The 26,145-nt window shown below is 34.9% G+C and overlaps 1 protein-coding gene across 29 annotated transcripts in view; it reads right to left on the bottom strand.

The window, feature by feature from the left end:
- The window catches only part of SLMAP (sarcolemma associated protein), a 91,698-nt gene that overhangs the window by 28,654 nt on the left and 36,899 nt on the right, over positions 1–26,145 (bottom strand). For 8 of the 29 annotated variants that reach the window (XM_074879295.1, XM_074879279.1, XM_074879280.1 and 5 more), the window contains exons 4-15: positions 21,151–21,223; positions 19,741–19,777; positions 18,187–18,249; positions 16,736–16,831; positions 16,374–16,445; positions 15,356–15,496; positions 13,588–13,725; positions 12,136–12,304; positions 12,000–12,050; positions 11,400–11,450; positions 7,011–7,073; positions 996–1,052 (exon numbers count right to left, since the gene is read on the bottom strand). In XM_074879295.1, coding sequence (XP_074735396.1) covers positions 996–1,052; positions 7,011–7,073; positions 11,400–11,450; positions 12,000–12,050; positions 12,136–12,304; positions 13,588–13,725; positions 15,356–15,496; positions 16,374–16,445; positions 16,736–16,831; positions 18,187–18,249; positions 19,741–19,777; positions 21,151–21,223 — 1,011 coding nt within the window. The remainder of the gene's footprint in view (positions 1–995; positions 1,053–7,010; positions 7,074–11,399; positions 11,451–11,999; positions 12,051–12,135; positions 12,305–13,587; positions 13,726–15,355; positions 15,497–16,373; positions 16,446–16,735; positions 16,832–18,186; positions 18,250–19,740; positions 19,778–21,150; positions 21,224–26,145) is intronic. The other 21 variants (XM_074879304.1, XM_074879285.1, XM_074879286.1 and 18 more) reach the window with 10 other exon arrangements.

A 26,145-nucleotide genomic window follows, 5' to 3' on the forward strand; every position in this document is an offset into this window, starting at 1 on the left:
TGACATCATACTTACTTGATGAGTTAGAATATATTAACAAACACTAAAAATAGCTTACGGCTTTGCAAGATAACTGACATGCAAGTGTTACATTACAGTTATTGTATGCATTCTTTTGCCAAATATGGCATGTTGTCTATAGCTTACATACAGAAACAAATTAAAGGTGCAATTTCATACATTAAAGTAAGACAAGATAAACTGAAAAGTCTCTAAAATACCAGAACTTTTAACAGGCTAACATTCATTCAACATAACACTCTGCAGAAGGACAGAGGATAAAGAAATGAGTTAGTATGTCTAGACATTAACAAAAAGCTACAGAAGTAGAGTCAGTCTACAAGTCCAAACAATCTTACATTATTAGACACATAGGAAATATTTATATACACACTTTATAACATTCCTGATTTTGGCACTGCAAGATAAGGATGACTGTTCCTTGACAAGATAAATATTTTCTAATTAGCTTCTTGTATTTTACGTGTTTTATACAGAAGAGAAAAGAGTTAGAGATAAACAGATATATTTTACTTGGAAAAGGCACATTTAGGAGGTTAACAGCTATTTTAAGTTATAAGGGTGTAAGTTAGAAAAAAGTCAAATTAAAATACACTTTTATTTAAAACTTAAAATGAGACCAAACATTATTTCTATTTAGTCCTATAATAAAAAGAAAAACCTGTTTGAAATTTATGCACTAAAGATTAATAATTTTTGTAAATTGATTTAATATTTTAATTTTTTCTAAAAGTGTACATTCAAGTAAGAATTCCATCAAAACTGAGACTAGCATCTTCAAAAATTGTTTCTTTTAAATCTTTTTACCCTACAATAGTATTTGGAGCAGAGTTCAGTAAACAATATACCTTCCCTTTATTGATTTTTTTTCTTGAGTGAGTATTCAACAAAAACTGCTAGTTTAAGACAGAACATGCACTGAAGTGACATAAAAAACATGCTTCAAAAACAGTTAAATAATCCAGAAGTCTAACCTTTCAAAAGCTTTGTTTCTTCCACTTTGGTTAGATGTCCTTCATCTATGATCTTGTCTGCCAAACAAAATAAGTGTTACTTTCCAAGCTCAAATTAAGCAAGCTTTTCCCTGCACGCATCTACGTAGACTACATTCCATGACCAAATTAAAAGCTGATAATATTACTTCCTACTCAGGCTTGAACAAAAACTTTATTCTGGCATGGAATAATGAAACAGAGCACACAAGCCTATTGGAACTTTGTGATAAAATGCATAATTCTTTCTTCTGCAATTTAGTAGCTTGCATTATTAATGCTTCAGTTCACTAATGAGAAGTTAGGAAAATTTTTATGAACTTTTTTAATCTAACTGGGAGCAATAAATAATTAATACATTTCTCAAGTTATAGTTCTCAAAAAAGGAATTCTAAGAGCTGGTTGCCTGAAATAGACATGAACTTGTTACAGTAGAAATCTAGAAATACACCACAGTAAACCAGCAACTGAGAAGCCACCTCCACATCACAACTGCTTTAACAGTGCCTACAAAAGGTACACATAAACCGCCTTTCTTAGCTTAAAACTTTCAGAGAGCTGCACAGAATTCCAAAAAATTGTGCATGCATCACATTCAGGTTCACAAAAACAAAAGGTTACATATAGCATTGACAGGGAAGTCTATTCATGTACATCAGGTCATAAAAACCTAAAACACGGAATTTGAGACTAGATTGCTAACTTCGTCCTAACTCCAGCTAGGACACACAAAGCCAAACAGTAAGACCAAGGGAAGAACAGGTCTGGATTAATCAGTCACTAAAAGAACTATTGAACCATTAATTAATTAATTTCCTTTTTTGAGGAGATTTTATTGTTTCAAATTCCTTAAGAACCGGCTAGTGATGCCAACATGCAAAATTATTGAGGGTCACATATCTTACAGATCACATCATCAATTTCTATGCAGTGGATCTTGCAATTTAGACAATGTTGAAAGCTATTAACACCCACTGAAACACCAGGCTTGAAGCTGCCTCTGCCTCTACTCTGCTGGATCCCTGACAGTCAGGCAGGGAACTGAGTTTGCTCGTTACCCCATGTGCTATTAACAAGTTACTGAGACACAGAGAAGACTGATGAACAGCACATACAGGGGAGTTCAGATTAAGGAAGCTGGATGACAGTAAATACTTTTCAAATTTTTAATTAAAAAAATAGCAAGCTTCAGTCAGCATTTCCAGCTTCAAGTAGCTCTGAAGATTAAGAAGTCTCTGTACTCCTCTGATGGCACGTTGCTGTAACCATGACAATCTAAGGACAGAGGCAGGACAACATTTGCGGGGAGGTATCTTTCTCAACCCTAGATAATAGACAAGCTTTGAGACAAAAAATCCCCGAGGTCTGAAGAAGGGTGTGCATGGCCAAAAGCTTACCCTGTCCCCCTCCCTCCCCCACAGACAGACAAACCAGTCTAAAGAGATAATCCCTCTATCTATACTTTTATCTACAAATATTGTCATGCATTGCTATAACATTTTACAAGTATTGCTTCAGAAATACACTGAACAGCACACTGGATTTTCAGGATTGGCTTCAGGACTCAAGCAACTGTAGGAGATCACTCATCATCCAAGTTCAGACCAGTCTCGAGTTCCTCAGAGCTGGAGAGTCACTGCGCCTAGACTGGGGAAGGCACTGCGGAGGGAATCAAGTTACTGCAGCCACAAGTGAAGAGTTACTGAGTGATATTATGAGGCCTCCTCCATTAAAAAAAAAAAAACCTAAACAAAAGTCTTCATATGTGATTATTGCAGGACTCAGTTGAGGCTGAAAGTGGAGTGGGGAGGAAGGCAGTAAGAAAGCAGCTGAGAAATTCTGCCTGTGTCTGAAAAAATTAGCTGAATGCAAAAACCATACGCTCAAAGTAGCTATCAACTGCTTGATCTGAAGGGGTAACACCTCAACTATGCTGGACTGTTAGCTGAAAATAGGCTTCTATAATCAGTTTACAGAAGAAAACTTAGCCCTGCGAATTGATGGATCTTGGGAGTTTTCACAGTTCAGTAGCTGTTAAAACCAGAATAATTATAGTACAAAAAGAAACTAGTCTTCTGGACCCAGATGTTTTTCCAAACTGAAACTTTTGCAGCAGCTCTTCTACACTTTTAAGAATTCTCAATTCCTATGGCTAAAAAAACCTGCATTTTTTTTTTCTTTTCCATAGTGGCTTACTGTTTTCTAACATCCATTAAAGATTTCAACATTTGTACAAAAGTTTTCTTCCTGATGCTATTTCTTCAGCAAAGAACTTCAGTAGTAACATACAAGTCCCCTTGCCCAGTGTGACCCAAAGCTGGTACAGCCAGTACTTGTCACTTGGTGGCTGACAACTAACTTACAAAACAAGCATTCCATATTTTAAAAATGCTAGCATTAGTATATTTTAAAGCCAACAAAACCCAGTTTATTTCAGCATGCCTCTGTATATTTCAATAAGAAACAGAAAATTAGATGTAGATGGCATTAAACTACATAGAATCTTATTCTGCACTGTTACCACTCTAGTCACTAAAAATAGCAGAAATCAGACAACAATCAGAAAGTAGAAGCAGAAATACCTGTATCTTTAAAAATTCCCTTTTCAGATCTCTGCATCTTTCCATATTACTATTTCAGAAAACTTCATAAACTTGATTTTTTGTTTTTTAATAAGTCAATCCACATTTTCCCTGAATCAAGATGTAAATTTCTGGCTACCAAAATATAAATTAGGGTGAGGATCCTAGCTTTAATTTCTGGCACAAATAATTTTTATCTTTCATGCTATCCAGTCACTACTTAACAGAAAGCAGAGTTACTGATACATATCTTAAATTATTTTTACGGACACAATCTGCTCTGAAGTTAAGATTTTGGTTCATCTTTAAGACAATTTTTTTTTTTCTGATGAACGTAAACTTGGCTCTCAACATACAAATTTCAAGCCATCTGAAAAAAAGTGATACTAAGCAGTTTTAACTTTACTTGTCACCTGCAGGTCATAAATTCATGGAAAAGTTCAAAATAGCCATTTGATCCATCCAAAAACTAATCAATTTTAAGTAAGATAAGTTTTTAAAAAATCAAAAACTTAGTAAAAAGGGAAAAAATTTATTTGCATTTAAAATTGTAAATGCAAAAATCACAAAATGAGGAAAAAAATAAGGACACAAATAAAGAAGAGTTAGATTAGAGCAAAAGATAGGAAGCTAGCAGGGCACCAAATCTCTCTTTCGTCTATACATCATCACCATTTTTGGTAATAACTCATATAATGTAGTAATCAAAAAGAAGCAACATGACTTTTGCTGTTGGTGTCACTGGTTTTCACCAGTGATTACTAAAAAAAGGTTATGAAATGAGCAACAAGTGAACTGAATGTAATGATCAGAAAGTAACAGACTTCCCAGATCATTCAGAGTAAGATTTCATAACATTCTACAGATGTTGTAGATCAGGACAGGTTACTGGATGATATTGTGAGCCATATTCTGCTTAAAAAATAAAAATAAGAAGTATGCTTATGAACCTACAGAAGCCAGACCTTACAAACAATGCTACCTAAGTTAAGCATTCAAGCTGCATTGCACCTAAGATTTTAGTGTCCTGTTGCTTCTCCCCCACCAAAAAAATTCTACCTTTAGTACCTTGAGAGGTCTTGATTGCTCTTAACTAATAAGCACTTTCAATTGCCTTATACCTCTGCAGCCACTGTTTGTATAAAATACTACATTGTTTAATCATCTAATTTTCCTTCTTGTGTTATCTTACATACTCCACTTCCTTGACTCAGGCTGGTTTTCCTCACTTCTCTGCTTCTGCATTCCCAATTTAAGTGCTTCTTCCCCAGAACCATGGAGATGCACACTGTCCCCACTGCACCAACACAATTCAGAACCTCCTCTTCTAGACAAACTGTACAGTTGTTTCAATTCCCCATTCCTTTTAGATTTCTGATATGGTTTGCAGATCCTATAGTTTGAACTCCCCTGCTTCTATTACAAAACAGCAAACCCTACATAACACAATTTCAATGAGTGACTCCTATTTCTGGGATTTTTACTGTATTATTATTTCTTAAAATAATGAACCTGCTCCATTCCTAGTATCTAAACCTCTGGGCAAAAAAAGCATAGTATCATACGATGAACTTTCTCATAATTGCCAATCTTTACGATATTTATGATACACTTCAGTATTTGCTGCATGTCTCAAAACTCTAGTTCTTGGCGATCTCTGGAACCATAATTTTTCCCCCCACTAGTTCCCAACCCTCACCACTGCAGAGAGCAAAGAGCAGGAGTAGGACTGGAGGGTAGAACTTACATCCAAAATTAAAATAATAGATCCTGCATTTTACAGTTTAACCTCATGATTTTGTGGGGCCTGACTAAACATATTTGAATTTGGGAAAGGCAAACTTTCAGTCCAGGGATAAATACATGAGCTGCTGACTTGGAATCTTTTTTGTTCTTGATCAGAGAGTAAACACACTACTGCAAAAAAATGCAGAATACTGAACCCTTTGAACTCATAGTCATTCTTTTAAAAATGAGACAATCGAGGTCTTACAGCATCTATAGCTTTCATTCTCTCAAGAAAGGGGAGGCATAAGTAAATTGATCTTTATTTTACTCTCTTATCACTACTTCAGTTAGAATTTTTTACTAGATCCTGATGGTCACTTTTAGTTCTCAGTAGTGACAAGACTGGTCACATTTAGCTTGCAGAAGTGATACTAATACACATCGTTAAAACAGGTTAAGCTAATATCTAAACAGTGCAAACAGGCAACCAATTTGTATTTGAACATCACTCAGTGTGCTCTTCATTTTCACTTGACAAAAAGTATTTTACTCAAACATTTAACCTCAGTTCATTTTAATGTACTGAATAAAGAGGATTCATACAAGATCTTCGCAAAATTTAAAATTAAACTTCAGCCTGACAGAAGACAGCTATCAGTCATTCACTTTTAAAAATAAACATTTTTCAAGTAAATAGTTTAAATTTTCTTAGACAAATATTGGCAGTATCTTGTCATTCAGTTTTCAGCACTGCAGTCCATAACCCAAGGAGTAAAGTCAAACAAGTCTGTTACACTTCCCTATTGAAATTTAAAAGGGAAGAGTGCAATGGGCATAATGTCAAAAAAAGACACTGTATTATTTCTGCTTATAAGTATTTCTTCTGCTCAACTTTAGATACATAATTTCTGTAAACTCTTAAGTCAAAAAATAATTCTTTATGCTACTAAGGAGTGCTCGTTGAAGCTTAATAGCATTTTTCTCTCTTCATCCTAATGATATTTGTTTCACTGGACAAAAAGTATTAATATTTTCAGTTTTTCTTTCATCATAGATATGCAGACTGCACCATTTCATTACTCATTTTCAAAAGCCATTTGCTTTGAAGAAGATGTTTCTCATTCAAGAAGAACACATCTTTCTAAAGATTGGTACTGCATATCTATGTTTGATTTTTCTTAAAAAATCTCATAGATTTCCACATAAAAATTAAGGTTTTGTTTTCCTTTTTGTTCTTTGTAATAACTAATTTGAAGAATGTGTAAGACCTTTAATTATCAGATAAATTCTAGATATGTGAAATGAAGAAAGGCATCACTACCTTATCTCTGTCCTAGTGCTGCCTGTGATGTTTGCTCAAACTGACAGTGTTAGGCTTCCAACTTCTTGAAAAATTACACTCAGTTTTAGATATCATGTGGCAACATTACCATCCTTTTACTGGTCAGAGGACAATAACGAATTAACTGCTAAGAAGAGACAATGTGATCATCGCTTTGCAAGAGCAAAGATATCCTCTTACTACTTCAGGCATCTGCTTAATATCACAATGCCACAATTCTATGCTTAGAAAATTTCTGCTACTACAGAACTCTTAAATAGTAGTGACAAATTCTGTTTTTTATCCACCTTTTCTGGGGTTTTTTGTTGTTTTTAAAGCAAATGTGATGAACACTCTTGTACTCACTCTGACATTCTATGAACTGATGAATAAAAGTGCAGTCCCCTCCACTCTTTGAAAGAAAGTGCTCTAGTAAAGAAAGAAACACTTAAGTTTACATCTTCTTATCATTTTCAAATTGATGCAACAAAGAATTTGAAAAGTATATTAACAATATTTGTAATTGTGTATTTACAGTGAACTTTTGAGATCTGAGTTAGTATGCAATTAGACAAGACGTAATTGAAATGATGTCTGAGTGGTATTAGAAAATAGATTACTCTTTTGAACTGATCAGAAGAAAGAAGTACTTTAACTGCATTCTCAAAGGGTACTTTTAAATATTAAAATCTAATAGCAGTTCTTAAGCATAATAAAAAGCCCCTTACCTCAATAGAAACTATTTTAAAAAAACACCTTTATTTAACAAAATTTAGCAAGAACCAATCATTAAAAGGCCAAACATTCTGCATTTGGCATTTGCTGTATTGCTCTTTCAGGTTAGGTGGTGACAAATGACTTCCACTAAATTTCCACTGAGAGCTTCATATTTTTGGTAAAAAAATTAACACACATAAGTGATATTTAAGATCACAATAAATTTAGAATACATAAGATGATACACTACTGAAACATGCAATTCCATAGCACTGATGCCTCTAGTCCCTCCCATTTGTTAATTCATAATAAGACATGGATTAGTGGACATTCCAAATCCCAGCACTGAAGAATTAAAACACATGTACTTAACCTATATTCTTCAGCACTTTATTAGCTTTAAAAGGTCATTTAGTAAGTTTTTCTTTAGTCTTCATGTTTATTCTTCATATCTAATACCCTCTTGAAATGAAAAACATTTATTTTAAAACTGTTGCTGAATATCTCCCTTTAGTTTTTAAACAAAGTTTCACTGCACAGAAACAATTTTTGAAAGGACAGTTCTACAGCAGAGATCCTAAAACTGGGCTCAATTCCCAGGTTTACCCAAGTCCTTCTATCTGACCATGTTCAGCTCCCAACCCCACTAAAATCTTGCATCTCTTCAAGTTAAAAGGTGCTAACACTTCCTTTCTAAAGAACCTCAAAAATCCTTTGACCTTAAGAGTCTAGCAACCTGAAAAGGCTGGTTTTTAAGTACACAAACCAGCAAAATGTGTCACATTTTAACAAAATTATTCCACCCTTAGCTTCTGATAGCAGCAGCTTAGCTGTTAAGATACAGTATTTAATACTAAGCTTTACTACATCTCAAAGTTACTCTAAAAAGTAAACTTTTTTCTAACCCACAAGGACAGGGCTTTTAAAAGACAGCACCATGGCTATAACATTGATTTTCCATATTTAAACTTTTTTTTTTTTTGAGCTTTTTTACATGATCCTGTAAGTAACTGTATGCAAATTTCTCTGATTTTGTAAGTAACTGTATACAAATTTCTCTTGTGCTTCTTTAAATAATATATGGCTCACAAAACTTAAATATGAAAGCCAGGTGTGGTACAACTCACCAAGAAACATACCGCTTATTTCAGTAACTCAGTTGTACACAACCTTTATCAGTGGCTTGATGTATAAGGAAGTTACTCTCTTCTGCACCAGAATTTTCATATGTGCAAGGAGAGAAAATGAATGCCTAACCATCATCATTTTAATACACTTTATTATAAAAAGCCTCTAGAGAGACTATAACATGAGTTCTTAGTGCCTCTACTCAGAGTACAGTTCTTTTAATGTTATGGACAACCACAGAAAAAGTAACGTTAAATCCTTATTCTTGCAACAGCTAAGTAGTATGCCTATAAACATACCCTTGAGGACTTGACCTGAAGTTTTGAGACACACACAAAAGGAACCTTAAAAAGCATACTCATTTTACATGGGTTTACCACTTTCTTCTGACAGGGCAAGGGAGGGGGAAGGTATGTATACGTTGGTATACAGAGGAAACAGTTTTTTATTCCCTTATAGGCTATTTATTTAGCACCAAAAAAAAATATTAATTTCCGTCTTCTGCCTTCAACTGTGAAGTCTTTTCCTTATGCAAAGTATCTACAACCTCTTTCACTGCCAAAGCTGCTGAATCTACATTATAAACCCTAAATTCTTAGCTCTTCTAAAATAATGCAAGACTACTCAGCAAAAAAACCCAGTAACTGCCTCCTGCTGCTTTCAAGAGAACAAAATCCAAAATCTGGCAGAGAAAATTACCAGCCATCTGTCATCATAGGAGGGCTAGATAAAGGACAGGAAGATACAGAAAGGCACAGACTGTCATGAAGAGAACACAGGCCAGCAAACTGTAAAATGCCAGAGAAATGTGGATGGACCTGGTATAGCAGAGATGCAGAAGAATGTGGTACAACACAGAGAATAACGGAAAACTACGCTAAAATACAGAATAATAAAATAGCATGGTAGGTACATGAAAAAAAAGGTGATAGACTGTATAAACACACAGAAAGACAACTTGAATGAGTAGTTGTATGTTGTCTATATTCATAAAGAAATTGGCAGACAGCTTCCTGAACTCCCAGGTTTAAGCACAAGTTCTACTGCTACTCATAGGATGGAGGAACCCATATTCTCATGCATCCATCCAGATGACATTTTGACTCTTATGCAATCCAAAATAAGTCAAAAAGGGATTGCTTCTTCAACTTTGACAAAAGGTGAATATCAGTGACACAATGGTATGTTATTATTACATAATAATGAATTCAATTTTGAAATAATACTTGAGACAATTTTTAAACTCAGACTAATAAGAAGTAGCAGTATTTTAAAAACAAGACATTCCTACCAACAATTTTAAAACAAAAAAGTGTTTGATTAAGAAAGAATCATATTTAGTGTGATGTTATCAACCATTTCTCTATAAAACAGTATGTATTTGCACTCAAAGCTTGAAAGCTTTTACTAAATGTTTCAGTTTAGCTCTAGGCTACTTTTGTTCACAGTATTCCATGTTTTTCTAATAATCTCCAACAACCTAACTTTCAGTCTTTTTACAGTTTACATGATTAGAATGAATAATCACAATCCCTACATAGTACCTCAGTTTTGCTTTGTAAAGAAATTAACTATTTTGTGGGGTGGAAGACTTTTAAACAATTTAAAGGAAATTTATTTTTTAACCATTCTATCAAGCATTAAGATTATTACCAACCAAAAATTATGCATCAGCAAGATGGATCAATCTATCTAAAAACAAAGTATGGCAGTCCAGAGAACTGGGAACAGGCATTAAATCCCCTGCTTGCTAATCTCAGCATGCATCACAGCTAAGTGCCTAAAATGCTAAGACATTAAGGGATAACTAGTAATTAGATTAAGGGGAGGTTTTTGTACAGTTCCTGTCAGCATTTAACGGATCTGTCCTCCTGCTCCAAATAAGAGCTAGATGTGAGGTTATGCCATGATTAACTTCTTTTACTTTGCTATTGGTCTCCCTAGTTAAGAAGCTCTTCATTTGTAACACACAAAAAAAAGGTAACAAGCTAAGAGTAAGAGCATAGAAAGTTTTAAAGCTTTGTTTCAAAAATATATACAGTAATCCTTAACCACTCTAAATATTAACTAAAATCGCAAGTTCTCTATATAGATGGCCTAAGCTTCCAAGTAATGTTACCACCATTCCTCAGAGCTTTTGCTATCCAGCAAGACACAGCAAATGCTGAAGAAAGCTACATCAAGGAAAAATTTAAAATTAACATAAGAGGACAAATATATCTTAGCCAATTGAACAATTTAGTATCATAAATGGAATAACCTTTGCAATGTGTGATATTAGGCATATTCTTACCAGACAATTTTATTCAAAAAACTTTAAGTGTATGTTGACTAATTAGCTAAAATACTTAGCTTTAATGAATTGGTCTTTAAAAAAGCCCATCCATTAGTTCAATCTGTACTCATTCCTGTTTTACATAAAGACACTCCTGAGTTTTAAGAAGTTAGTTTCCACTATTTATATACTTCATATACTCACATTTTTCATACGTTATAGTTAGAAAAAAAATGTTTTGCTGACTTTACTTACCATACCCAATTTACTAGAAAAATGGTTTATGTCTGTGTTGCAAGGGAAAACAAAATTAAGAGGAAAAAAGTCAATGAGTTTTCCACTTTCTTGTGTCACAAGCCTGACATCATTCAGTAGACTCCTACTGATTCCAGTGAGAGCCCATCAAAACACAAGCCAAAAAAGACGACTTCCAAGTTGGTTCAAATACGGTCTACAGAACTTTGTAAGAACACCTAGACTGAAAGTCTAAGCAAAAATGCTGGTCAGAGGAGTGGTCAAATTCAATTTCATTTTAAAAGAGAATATTATTCAAAGTAAAACTTTAGATAACATTTTGAATTTGTTCAACTTCAAACATCAACCATAAGACAAAAGGTAGCCTTAAGATACACTACCTTTCTCTGTGCTCCCATTAATTTTAGGTATGAAGTCATCAACTTGTATGCCTAGGATTAAGAAAGGGTATTATTTCTGGAACCAAGCAACATGTTTGGGGTTTTGTTTCTTTATAAATACAGCATTGTGGAATGCATCTGACTTTTCATACTACCTCCTCCTTCTAAGTACCTAATCTAATGAAACAAAATAGGCAAAATTTAATGTACTTTCCTATGCTACAGATCATGTTGATCATGTATAACAGGTTACTAGCATCCAAAGAGCTACTGCCAGTTACATATATATATATAAAAAATCATTATATATATATATGCATACAAAAACCTTCAAAATCTTGGAGCTGCGGGGGCACAAACAGAGCTCTAAATTGCGCAATGAACCCTCACTGCCTGAACACTCAAAACAGCAGTGCCCTCTGCTGGCATTCTGTTGGGGCCACATGTCTGTCAATGTTAACAAGTGATACCAAGAAGAATGCATTACTGGGATAAGTATTATTCTTTTGCCAGACGCCTAGACTACGAAATTATTATAATAAAAGTATTTGACCAGAAAATCTGGAAACTAGCTTGAAACAAGAAACTGATCACACCTACCTAAGCTGTTGTGTTCTTTAAGAGTTTTCTCCTGAAGATGTTCTAACCGTACTGTAAACAGAAGTCCAAGAAAAAGATATTTCACAGATTAAAAGAAAAACAAATAATCCAAGTTTCTTCCCCACTAGTGACTAACCTTGTAAAGCAGTTAGCCGCTCATTGGTGAAGTCATTATCAGCCTGCAACGCTTCTATTTTTGCTTGAAGCTCTTGCTCTCTCTCTTCCATTTCATCTATTTTATGCTGCAATTCTTTTTTCTCGGCCAGTCCTTTCTGTTGGATTTCTTCTTGTCTTCCTTCTGCTACCTGCTCAAAAAGATCAAAAAAAAATCCCCAAACAAATCAAAATTAACATGTAAAGAAATATATTTCCTTGATTTTTGTATAACTAAATGTACGTAAGTAGCTTTCTTTGCTAGTCAGATAAAGAAAATGGAAACAATGCAAAATTTTTATATTGTTATTTTTCTATAAATTTCTCTTCAAGCACAGTAACAAAGAGAAAGAGTCTCAAAATATCTTAAATAATAAATATATACAAATAGTATCTTAATAACCTAAATTTTACAGGAACAGTACCAGGGCCCAAGAACTAAGAAACACCCAAAGCCTCCCAACATCTCAAATCAATGAAAACCCAAGAGTCCTTCTGAACTGAATGTACATTGTACAGACCAACTTGATTGAAAGTCACATTTTTTTCCTTGATGGATTTCATGATAATCAGTTTCAAAGACTCTCCTCTCTCAAAGCTAAGTAATAAGTTTCAATTTTGATCCTTCTGTATATACTCACCATTATCAGTGATTAACTCATAATTGGGAAACCATTTGCCTTAAGACCATCAATTTAACATTTTAATGTGGAAGGAAAAGTCTTTGGTCTGAGGAGCTGAACTGGGACTTGAAGAACCAAAGTTCAAACTCTAGTATTCATCCAAGACAAATGCAACAACTATCTCAGGTCTACAAGGAGAACACTACCACCTTCCTCTTCCATATCTTCTGCTTTTCTAGATTGAAGTCTCTTTGGGAAGAGGCTTTATCATACAGTGATTATTCTGTTGTCCAGCATAAAGTACCTTTAAATATGAATATACTTAGACGTTTAGTTTAATAACAAACCTCATAGCACACTCCTTCACCCTGGAAGCTGAGCCATATTATTTCTACATGGTAGACTAGTTATGTTTGTAACTACACAAAGAGGCAACATGAAATGCAAATTTATTTCTATTTCTAGTTTTCATTCCCATTAACTCTAAGATGTTTAGATTGAAAGTTATTTGTCTAGATAAAAGCAGCTGAATATAAAGTTTTATACCATAATTTTATATAGAAATACATCGCAGCTCTAAAAACATGGTAACTTTCAAAGTGAATGAAAAGGGAACCTTTTTAGCAACTTCATGATGACAGTCTCAAGTACATTAAACGTAAACCAAAAGAATATGTAAAAGATGATATGCATCTTTCATTAACCTCTTGTTTAAAAAGTTTCTTAATCTTTGATTGCTACATTAGAAAGTAAATTGTATTTGTTCCATGCATTATAATATCATTGTAAGTCAGATGAAGTTCTGTCATTACCTTCAGCTTGTCAGAAAGATCTTTAATTTCATTTACAGCTCCATTGTACTTATTAGCTAATTCTCTTAATTCTTCCTGAGTCCGCTCATTCATTTCTTTCAGGTGAGTACATTCATCTTCTGTATTACTTAAACTCCGCTGTAAGGTAGTATTATTATACAATAAATAAAAACCAGAGACCAATAATCCACCAAACACTGACGTTGATCTGTTTTTTCAAAACAGGGTATGTAACTCATATTTAACTGCTTTGACCCTAAACATTAATGCTAACCAAACAAATCAAGTCCTGGTAAAAACACTATCTATACAAGCTGTTGTAAATGTTCTGCTTCAAGAACAGATTATGTGATAATATATTGGCTTCAGGCATGTGTAAAAAAACCCCAAACCAAAAAACCCACAAGAGGTTATATAATTAATTGTGATTAATAGGAATAAAGAACTGAAACATGTGGTCCATCTCTCCCATTCTCTTCTGTTTTATGCTAAACTGGGAAAATTTTGTATTCTGTAACTCCATGTAACATACAGATTTCACCATACCTTTCACCGCAAAGAAGATTTAACACATTATAGAAGCCAAATGGCTCCAAGGAAGCATTCTAAATCTTTTTCTGTACTCTAACGTAGAAAGGCATCTAAACTAAGATCCCCTGACTCAAGAGGCAGCTGGGTCTTCAGGAAGCAAGGAATGCTCCAGAAGTTTACATCAGCTAGTGATATAAAATAATAAACGGTTATAGAGTTTCCTCCTCATAGCTCAAGATTTGTTTCTACAGTCATACTTTTTTCTTTTTACCGGTAACAAGTTCTGTTTGACTTCACCACCGTAACAGACCAAAACACTTTTAAACAAAAGTGCATTCAAAACTGCATTATATAATAATTATTAAAAGACAACTTTCAACCATGAGCCAATGATTGTTCTGTGTGGAGAGAAAACTATATGGCAGCAAGCACTCAAACAAATCTCTTAGTGAAGTTAAATTACTATTTCCCTCCCAAGAGTCAAAGTAAAGAGAAAAAGTAGAATAAATAGGTCAGAACATTCTTCTCTTAGTACAGGATTGGAAAGGAGAAGAAAGCCAAAAGTAAACTTAAAAGTCTAAGCCTTAACAAACCTGTCAAGAACTATTACAATATAAAGAGATGTATTTAACTTAATCTCATAAGGTTATTTCTTAGAGCACTATATACACTGCATTCTTTAAAAAGCATGAAGAGGATAGAGACTTTGTACACTTAATTTCGTCTCACAATATTTCTTGGCCTAAGGGAACATAGCAAACAATGATAATGGAAAGAGAAAATAAAGGAAAAGACTGTAATAAGAGATATTTTATTTGAAGAAGGTATCCAAAACTCTGTAATCTTAAAAGCTCATTCTGAAGTGCAATCTGTATGAGTAGTTAAGCTTATGCTTCCATAAATTTTACAGTTTAAACAAGGTCTAACAGCATTTTTACTAATGCATGCATGTCATTTCCCACTCACTTATTTCCCACACATAGTAACTTCTGTAAGACAGCTTTATGAATTTTGAAATCTGGCAGAAAAAGGAGTTTAAAGAATAGGTTGTTAAACAGTTAGTGAGAAACTAAGTATTGTTCAATAGGAGAAATACACACTACTACTACTTATTATACTGCAAGTGCCACAACACAACAAATACTGGTGTATTACAGGCAACAAAACAGGAGTCTTAAGTAGCAGCAGTTTCAACTATTTCAGCATTTCTAGAAGACTAGGCATGAAACTTCAATACCTCCACTTCAGACAGTTTTCTGACCACTTCAATTTTCTCCTGAAGGACCCGCCTCAGGGACTCTTTGGCTGTTGTCTCATAGTTGTGTTTATCTTCTTGTAATGCTATAAGCTCTTTCCGTATACTGTCTTCTGTTTGATTCTGTACATATAAGATAATTCAGATACAAAGACAGAATATAAATTAATATTTTGCTGAGTAAAATATTAGATTGTGATAAGACCTGTTTTATTCCAAAACGTTTAGCAATTTCTTGTAAATGGGAAAATGTTATGGACAGATCAGCGATCAAAGGTTCTTGACATGACTGGATGTAAACCAGTTATTTTTTGAAGTCTATGTATGACAGCACACATTCAATGATCAGTTCTGATTATAGGAGTAACTATGGGGTTTTTTTTGGATGCTGCTAAGACAACGTCAAGCCTAGGAGACCTACAATTTGACAAACCAGAAACCTATGAGATCCTATCTGAAAGACCTCCAAGAGGAACAGGACCTGCAAAAATAGTTCTTATAATGTAGGTAGTTGAGAGGAATTAAAAATAAAATAACATTTTTAAAAAATTTAAAGCAGGCACAGGTGGCCTAAACAACAATCAGGGCAGGGCATACATGTTAGTCTGTCTCTGAATGTCAGACAGCACATTGATAACATCTTTTTTCAAATCCCTATTTGGAAAGTAGCATGCATAGGAAACAGGACAGGATGGTTGCTTCTCACCGACGACAAAAATTCCTTTTCTCCATTTCACTACATATATATTTATATGCATATACAAAACAAATCAGTTTACTGAAAAAATGCTGAAAAATACCCATGTATCTAGATTTAAAGTAATACCATGAAATACAGAATAGAGCTACTGTTTTCATGATATTCAGATTATCAAAATTCACTGGCTCGTTTCGGAATGTTTATGTTCCAACTGCTTTCCTATAACTAGCTAATTTCAAAGCACTTCAAAAGAGATATCTTTCAGCATTCCTAGCATTCAACTTTAAGTGAACTACTTACCTTTGAACATGCCTGTAATTGATTTCCCATAACCTCTAATCTTGATAGCAGCCTGTCTTCATCTATTAAAGCCTAGCAGAAAAGAAGTATCACCTCAGTATTAACATGTGCTTTATGCAGTTCCAGTAGAGTGCTGCTTTAAAGACTTCAATTTTGTTGGAGTACTTATTACTAATAGTTATTTCAAACTGGTACATAATCATTAAATTTATTAAATGTTATCTTTTGTACAGTATAAGAGAACCACCATAAGCTTTTTATTCCTTCTGCTGCTTTTTCCCCTATTGTTGGTAAATTAATAGCTAAAATTTATATGCCACTGCATATTTCAGTCCATAAAGGAAAAGGATGCCTGCAGATACCTGCCAACTAGTATCTGAAGCCTCTTGCGTGACAGCAAGTAGTCGCTGAAGGGTTGCCAGCTTCTGTTCCAACATTTGTTCCCGATGTAAGGCTTCCTATGAAGAGAGAAGAGCACCAGTCACTTCAGCTAGAACTCAGAAAAAGAAGAGGTAACATAATAGATACCAAAAGACAAGAAGAAAAAGGAAGTATGAGTAAAATATGGATATTTTATTTAGAAAAATGTTATCCTATAACCTCAGGTTCCTGAAAACCTTAGTTCTTCATGCATATGTTGCACATGCTGAATACACATTGTAACTAGTTATTCTTTCCAAGACATAAAGACTCTTTGACATTTGTCAATTATTCAAGTAACAAAACTGTGAACACCAAAAGGCAGCTTGGCAGCTCCCATGCAATGACCTGTTCATTCTCAAATCAGGTCACAAAAGAAAAATGCCAAGCAAGACCTACTATTTTTGTTTGACAGCAAGATAGAAAAGTATCTCTGTTAACAATTCCAGGATACAGGGAGTGAACAGATTGGTGAGCGAGTACATATTTGGCCTTCCAAGAAAGAGCATCTGCCTGAGCTGCTTCCTGCTATGTCAGCAAATAAATATAAAATTAATATCTGTCTCAAAAGCCTCATCATTGCTGTGAATAAAAATTGCCATTACCAAACAAAAGCAGGAAAAATAAATCAGTAGAACTACACATAAACTAAACCTAGATAGAATTTACCACTAAGAATGTTTTCATATCTTTTCCAGAAAGCTGATTTTATGATCCTTTCTAAAGAGTTTATTTATATATGTTAGCACACACTTTAATGTGCTGCCATTTTGCAGTCTAACCCTTTTGTGACACAGTATCTTAGGAAAAACCACACCTATTAAAACTGACACCGAAGCAGGCACAGAAAGGCTGTGATGCCAATGAGGAAGAAGAGCTGCCAGCACTGTCCTCTTCTTTCTACTTTCCAATAGACACAGGGACAGAAATATTCACACTAAGAAATTATATTCACAGCAACAAACTAGTTCTTGACACGTGAAATGATCTCTTGTTTTGCCTTTCTTTTGTTCTACCAAAACTTTTATACACATACACAGTACATCCACAGCAATGGAGGACGACAAAAAATATTGTAAGAAGAAAATTGGGGACAGCGAGGTAGGAGCGAAGAAAGGCCAGGAAAAGCAGGTATATAGCATTCAGGGAACCTTCTATAAAACAGGGCGCTTTCATGTTTTCTTAATAAAATACTACTCACACAAACCACCAAAAGTTTACATAGTATTATACTATGTCCAATTACAACATGTTTTACATTATTTTACTACAGAAAACATAGTTAAATGCTTATCATGTTCCGGTATACAAAATGCAAGCCAAAGACATACGGAGCATAAGATTTGTGTTTTGAATAAATATTAAGTATTTAGCCAAACTAGTGAAAACCCACCTGTAGATACTGTGAAAGCTGAAACAATTCCTGAGAATACATACTGGGAGTGTTAGCAGCAACCTGAAAAATGAGAGAATTTAAGAAGCAAAATGTTTTTTGATTTGTCACTAAACTCAAACAATGCAGAATTCATCATTTAAATCTAGTCATGAATGTAAACTTAAGATTAATCTAATAATGGCATTTTTAATCATTTATTGTTCTGCTACTATTTATTCTTTGTTTTATCACAGAGCTTCCCAAGGCCCCCCTGTGTTAACGTCCTCACAAGTTCTTGAACCACCAACGCACCAAAGAGTGTAAGGCTTTTGTTTCAGTTGAGATTAAACTGACAAAAAAGAAACAAGGTGCACAAAGGTGAAGCCACCATTCAACCTAAGGACAAACAGAAATTGGGGACTTCCGGAATTGAAAATAAAGTCTCTCATATTCCAACTCAATGTCATCATCTCACACACATTTCAATCACACACTTCCTGTTGACCTAGTAGCCATTAACTTCATCATTCCCCTTTATAAGTATCTATTTCAGATCTGGGGAATACCTATATTATCTTTAATCATAACTGAAAATGTTCTGGACTTGGAAGGAAGAAAGGGGTTGTTCTGTGGGGTTTTTTTGGCAAATTTATTTATTTACTAATTCTTGTAGGCTCTTCCTACACTGACATAATTTTGAAGCTGTTTTTCACACAGTTATACCTGCAGTCCCTCCTCAGAATTTCTGCCCTTGCCCTGGATTCAAGTTCCAGAAGCTGTTTCAAAACCTCAACTGAAATGCAAAGTCTATGAACTCCACAGGCTGCTGACTTCACAAATAAGTTTCCTTAGTTTCTTGAAATTTTGTTCTTCACGTTTAAAACTCTGATTCAAACCCCTTTAAGTTAATCCTTCTTTTTAGAGGCTAGAGACACAATCAATTTCTGATCACTTCTCTCAAACGTGTATCTATTAACAGCTTTTCTACAAGTTCCCTGTATTTTCAAAATTAAGTTTAAAAATTATACTGGACATTACTGACTCCATGACTCTACAGCGAGTGACTCAAGCTATACAAGAGGAGCAGAGAGATCTGGTCTCAGTCTTCCTCTGGTACATGCCAGAGCGCTTTCCAGCCTGTGCAGTGCAGCTTCTCCTCCACAAAAAAAAAAAAGATACAAGGACAACAGACCTCACCCAAACACCAAATCACAAGCTACTCTTGGGTGTCACAGAACAGATCAAGTATCAAATTATGCAATACTCGTGACCTGTTAGTCAGTCAACCTGTACCTGGAAATTTAACCATCTTAACATCAATTTTTATTTTTTATTTTTTCAAAGCCATGTTTCAGGTGCCGTACTATAAGAAGTCAAGCTACGTTAAAAATATACAGTGCAATACTGCATTGCCTTCTCTCCCTTAAATGTCACTCAGAATATTAAACTACGTAAAAACAGGCAGTGGAAAACGTCTAATGTAACTGGACTTCACCATTTCTTCATCTTTACAACAAGTCAGAAAACAGCATGTGGCTGAATAAGGCAGAAAATGGCAAATTACTGAATTACCTTGTCAACAGGACTTGGTAATGGAGCATGGATAACGCTAAAAAAAATTAAAGAGGAGGTTAATGTAAAGTGCAGAACAGCAATTCAAAAATCCAGAAGATCTCTAGTACTGTGCATTTAATCAAGATGCTTTGTGTAAGTTTATTCCTCAGATAAAAACGAAGAGTTAATATACAAATGTGCAAAATCAGTTAATACTACATTGAGCAATGTTTTCTATTGAATCTGAAATCTAATTGAAATATCTGAACCATTTTCAAATTATAAATCCAAGGTTCATTCTAAAAACTCTCTTTACCAACTTATATTTCAGTAGTCATGCAATAATTTGATTCTTTTAAAACTGATTTATTAAGATTTAAACCAACTTGCATGCACAAAATTATATGAAAAGGCAGTGGATATACTCATTTACAAATTCAAACAAACAGTAAAATATTTGTTAACTTATAGAATTTTGTACGCTCCACTAGAACAAATGTCATACTTTTACAAATTCATCAGAACTAAAAATTTAATCCCATACATTTCTACTATTTCTTATTAAGACATGCAATTACATGGAAAATTTCCCATAATAATTTATTTTGACTTATCTTCCCAGAAGCAAAGACACCCTAAAGTTTCATGCAAATATTTTTGGATACTAATGATAAAAGAATATTTAAATATGCAATCAAAACCATACAACTGCTGAGAATGAAAGATGATTAAAATTATGTCATCTGTAATTAACACTCAGTTACTGCAAACAAAATGTTTAAATTTTTTGTTTCTACTACTATGAAATTTTCTCCAAAATGTGCACATATACACAGAAGACCCTATCAATATTCATCTGAGTTTTCAAACATTATTCCGTTCAACATATTTTATGATATTTTTTCCCCCTCATGCCAGGCAAAGCTTTATTTCATTGTGACACCAAATAACAGCAAGACAAGGACACATTACTGTATTACTTATCTGAAGAATACAAACAGTATTCTGTGTACTCATGTACAGAGACACCATTAACCCCACTTTAGTAGAGTCTACATGCATTTCAAGAAGCAAAAATAATAATCCGAAATAAAAAAAAACAGCAAAGGAGAATTTGCTCATTTGCTTTTCTTCCTATATTCTTGTGTTTATAATACCCATTCCAGTACACTAAACCGTAGCCAGTCAGAAAAGCCCAACTTCATAAGACCTTTTTTGTTCTTTCATAGATGTCTTAATTTCTAAAAGTGACAAGGAAATGATATTTCTTTTTCACAATGTCCGCAAAGCAACCATGCTTTAGTAACTTTCTTTCCACTATCACAGGAAAATAAACTGTTCCTACGCTGATTTTAAACATAATATCCATCAAGTTCCCATCATACAGTAGCTTAATTTTGCTACACATGAATAGATAGTTATTCTTACTCTGATCGCAATCGAGCTTCCATTCCATCTGGAAGAAATAGTTTGATTGTGGAGACTATACATCCATGGGTAACTGAAAAGAAACAAACACTAAGTCATCATGATTCATTACTATTTAATTATAAGTTCAATGGCTAATGTTATAGTAACTGAGCAAACTGTTGTAAGAAACTCTGAGGCAGGCAAACAAGAAAAGGCATGATTGCTTTCAAGCACCAGTGCCTGGGTCTGCTTCTTGTACCTCCTCTGGAGACAGGAAATTTTATCATTAGAAACTTGAAGAGGTTATGCTGCGTACTTAATCCTGGCTGTGAAGCAGTTCCAGTTCCAATTCTTCCACGTGCAGCCATACCTGCAAGTTGTCTTTACCGCATCAAGTTTAAAAAGTTAACTGTATGTTTTGATCATAAAACGAGGGAAAATGAATGCATCTTACCTGCACTAAGTAAGAAGAATACAGAAGTATAAACAAAATAATGAGCTACCTTTTTAACAGTATTCCTATGAGCATATCCAGGGACTTAAAAGGTAACACATCCAATCTGTGTTGCCAGACACACACTTCAACATCTGGAACTTGCCAAATAATTGTTATTTATGAACACAAGGATCAAAAAGGGAACATAGAGGACGAGTATAGGAACCACTGAGAAGTACATCCTCCTGAACACTATGAGCAGCATCATTCAAGACAATACATCTCTATTTTGCTATGTCTGTAGTACAGATCTAATGCACAACCCTAGACAAGTGGCCTGTCATTTCAGAAGGAGAAAGCTTGCTTCTCCAGGACTAAACTCAAGATTCTTTGAGCTCAAGAAATATCCTAAGGAAAAAGAGGAGGAAATGCAATGTTTGATTCTTACATCAAGTTCAACCTCTCTTCACAATGTTTCCCAAAAATGTTACCGATACCATTTTCAATGACATTACAAACAGTCAAATTATGTCTGTTTGCTTGTTCAGTGTTTTTTCTTGTATGGTTCTATGAATTGGGAAGTAGAAATTCTTTCCAGTTACATGGAAAGACAGACAGACATTGTTCTCAAAATACTACCACAAGCTAGATACGCGTAAGTATACGGTCATCTATCATCTACCACTATATCTAAAGCACCCACCAACATACAAAGACAAATAGTTGCTCTACTTTCATGGTTATTAATATCAGCAAAACAGTTTATCTGGCTTTGGAAAAAAAAAAAAAAAAGGGTGATGGGTGTTTTAAGACATCAGTAATACTCCAGGGAAACAAGATGGGTCTTTGAGCAAGCTACCTCAATAGAATCTAAAAATACAGGAGAAATGATCCAAGTAAACAGAGTTGTTCTAAACTTTTATTCATCGCTAAAAGCTAACACTTTGGAGAAGTATCCTCTTGGCTACAGCACCTTGTTTTTTAAAGGTCACCTGGCAAAGTATTAAATTTACATGCCAGGGAAGAACAGACAGGACCTCATTCTCAAAACTGATTAAGCCATGGGTTTTGTGGTCTTTTTTGGCTTTAGACTTAGGTTCCCAGAATTCACAAATCTGTTCTTGCAAAAACATAAAAAAAGAGAATATATTAGTAATATTAGCTGTAGCATGTAATACTCCCACAGCTTTCATAATGAAGAATCTTTCCTTTAAGGCATAAAGAGGAAGTGATTTCAAGAAGAATGTGTTAGGGTATGTGAAATTAAAGACCAGCAGACAGCTCTACCTTTGGGTCATATATCAGGCAGGTCTGCTGTGAGATTATATAATTCTGAAGTTTTTCCATCAACACTCAGACTGAAAAAAAAAAAATCTCCTAAAGGCTGCAGGAGCTTTATTTGTGTAAAAAATTTAGCGATACAGGGAATTTAGCAGAGGGTCTCAAATCGACGGTGACTGTGAAAGGATACCAAGCATTTTGATAGGTTCATAAAATAAAAATAATTAAAAAAAGAAAAAAATCTCCTGCACTCTGTCCTTTAGCTGTCAGTTCATTCTAATTGGAAGAATAATGAGAAAGCCTAAGGGAAAGGTAAAGCAATATATAAAACATTATTAGAGTGATGACTGGACAGGATAGTAGTAATTTTTTAAATCCCGGTCTATATTATTCCTTTAGGGGAATCAAAAAAAAACACCAAAAAACCAACCCAAACAAAAAACCCCCAGCGAAACAACAAAGCAGCAGAGCAACCTCTGGTTGCCAGAGGGGACTGAGGAAATCCTCCTCCCAGGGAAACATCCTCCCTCCCCGCCCCCGCCCCGCAGCACGGGCAGACGCGCGGCCGGAGCCATTTGCGGCGCCGCCAGAGGGCGCCCCAGGCCGCAGCCGCTGAGGGGGCACGGCCGTGCTACAGGCGAGGGGCCCCGGGCCCCGGCTCCCCGCTAACCACAAGGGAAAAAAAAAACTATTCCTGCTCGATTTGCTCTGCGAAACTTTAGTCACAAGCTTGCTGCATCATTCTGGAACACATAACTGTCACACGCTTCACTGCCCAACTCCAAAAAAACAGCCAGAGCTGCCCTGAACTCTGACAAAGGGGATTATGCTGCAAAGGAGTATAAAAACGGGAATAAATAATTTTTGTTTGTCCCAAAAATTTTGCTTCATAGAGAGACAGTTTGCAAATTATGCTCTCATTTTCATTTCCACTTGTTAATGTGAGTACAGCAGTTGTGACAATAATGAAAACAGCGCTAGGGAACTGCCTCCCTTACCCCCGCCGAGATCTCTAGCTACTTGACAAGCAGCACCCACCGGGTTTCCTCAGCCACACAGCCTTCAAACACCACACAAGAGAAAAGAAGTATTAAAAAGAAGAGTCCAAACTCGACTAGAAAAAAGTGCATAAACTCTATTTGAACTAAATCATCTGGTATTCTCTGACCCTACTTGACAGTCTGCTGCTTCTTTCCAGGCTGTGTAGTCCCGACCAGTTAACTGGTGGAATGCTCAGGCACTGACTGGGAAACTTAGGAAGTGCTAAAAGAATATAAATCACACTAACACAGAGAAAAGCACAATAAGATGATTAATAGGTAAGTACTGTATTAAAGAGAGAGAAATGAGCAGGCCTGTGTGCTTGTTAGTAATACAAGTGGACAAGTACGGAAGCGCGAGGGTTGGAAACACTTCTCTGGGGCCTGTTAATGACTTCAGCTCAGCAGCAGACAGAGGAGGAATCGGTGCTCATCTAAGACGTCCTGAAAATTCACATACTGAACCTGCCACTGCTTTAATGAACCAAATCAAGATCATATGTGCAAGGAAATGACTAAGACACTGCCTGAACAATAAAATAAAAATAGATGTATTCGAGCAATATTTAAACAATTTAGAATTTACATAGGCAAGTGAACTCTGCCTATCCTGTCATCACCTTGTAATTCCACACAGCAAAATGCTGAAATATCTTGTGCAAGTAAGGCATTATGTAAACACCCGAATGCAAAATAGTTTTAAAGGGAATCACTAATTTAAAAACTACTTTCATGTCTCTTTCACTACTAGATTAGGTTAACAGTAACATCTAAGACTACTGAAATGACTGGTAAAAAAACCCTGGTGTATTTATATGCATTCCAGTCGCATTCACAGGTAAACACTTTAACTGTGCTGCAGCTGCTTCATGCCCCAGCATGGCGATACAATCTTCATTCATTGCTTGGGGGAGCATGGAGAACCAGGAAAGCAAACTTTTATGCTCTTCCTCATTAGCTACCTCAACACATTCATGAGTAACTCTGTTTAAAGCTAGAGAAGAGGAAAAGGAAGGCTGTACAACTTAATCACTCGTTACACAAATGCCAGGTTGCTGGAATAGTGTTTTATAAAACTAACATAAAACTATTGGGAAGAACTACTACTGGTGAGAATTCCTGGCAAGAATTTGCTTACAATGAACTTTTCACAAACTTTCACGTAAATTAATTGCAGATAATTGCTGATAAAAAAATTAACTCCAATTTTTCTTCCAACTCAATATTAAAATAAAAATTGTTTTAGGTCTAAACACACATGAAGAAATTCAGCTTCTTTTTAGTACAGCATCCCGACAAATGAACAGTTCCAGGTTCATTAGATGCAATGTATTTCTTTGACTTATTCTATGTATACTGCCAGTATTCATAAGTATTTGCAACAATTTCACATGAACTAACATTCTAAGTAACTCCCTGACAACTCCAACTAGACATATGGGAGTTAAATCTTTGCAACATAATTTTTTAGAAAATTGAAACAATGTGATGTGATCTTTGTTACAATGAATCACCCAAACATAATATAGCTCCAGAGGCTCTCCATGATAAAATACTTAACCACTGCCATTGCTTAACAATGTTTTCTTTGAAGATGTATTCATTAACCTTCTTCTGACACTTCAGACTTTGAGAACTATAACCTATAACCTGGCTAAAGAAGATTAGCATTCACAATTAAGATACCGAGCAGGCTTCATCTTTTTGTTTTATTCACTTAATGCCCTTTAAAAATTCTAGTGCTGTACTAGGGGTTGGTTTGTTAGGTTTGGGGTGGGGGTGTTGGTTTTGAGGGGATGGGGTGTGTTTGTGCGGTTTTGTTTGGGTTTTTTTTTGTTTCAGGGTCTTTTAATAACTTTACCATCAGCATTTAAATTTAATATTATTCCTTCATTTCATTATTTCTTAATATACCCCTCTAAGGATAAGCTCTATGAAGGTCTTGTTCAGAAAAGCACTAAAGTGGAAAAGCAGTGATGACAGTTCTGCTGTTTTATGGCCCAATCTATGTGTTACTGGATTAGGATTCTTCAGGAGACAGCCAGAAGTTCAATGCTTACAGAAAGTAACAGACCCATTACGTAACTTTAAAAAGTATTGACAGTATTGTTTACAATCTAATAATTCACATACAGACCAGTCTTCAGAAAGAGAAAGAAATGGCTCCTGAAAAACTGTACATAAATGCATAAGAGATTGAGGCTGCATTTTCACTGATTAACACATATATATAGCTATGACCATAATACAAGATCT

This window comes from Strix uralensis, chromosome 10, assembly GCF_047716275.1.
Source record: "Strix uralensis isolate ZFMK-TIS-50842 chromosome 10, bStrUra1, whole genome shotgun sequence".
NCBI classification, from domain to species: Eukaryota; Metazoa; Chordata; class Aves; order Strigiformes; family Strigidae; genus Strix; species Strix uralensis.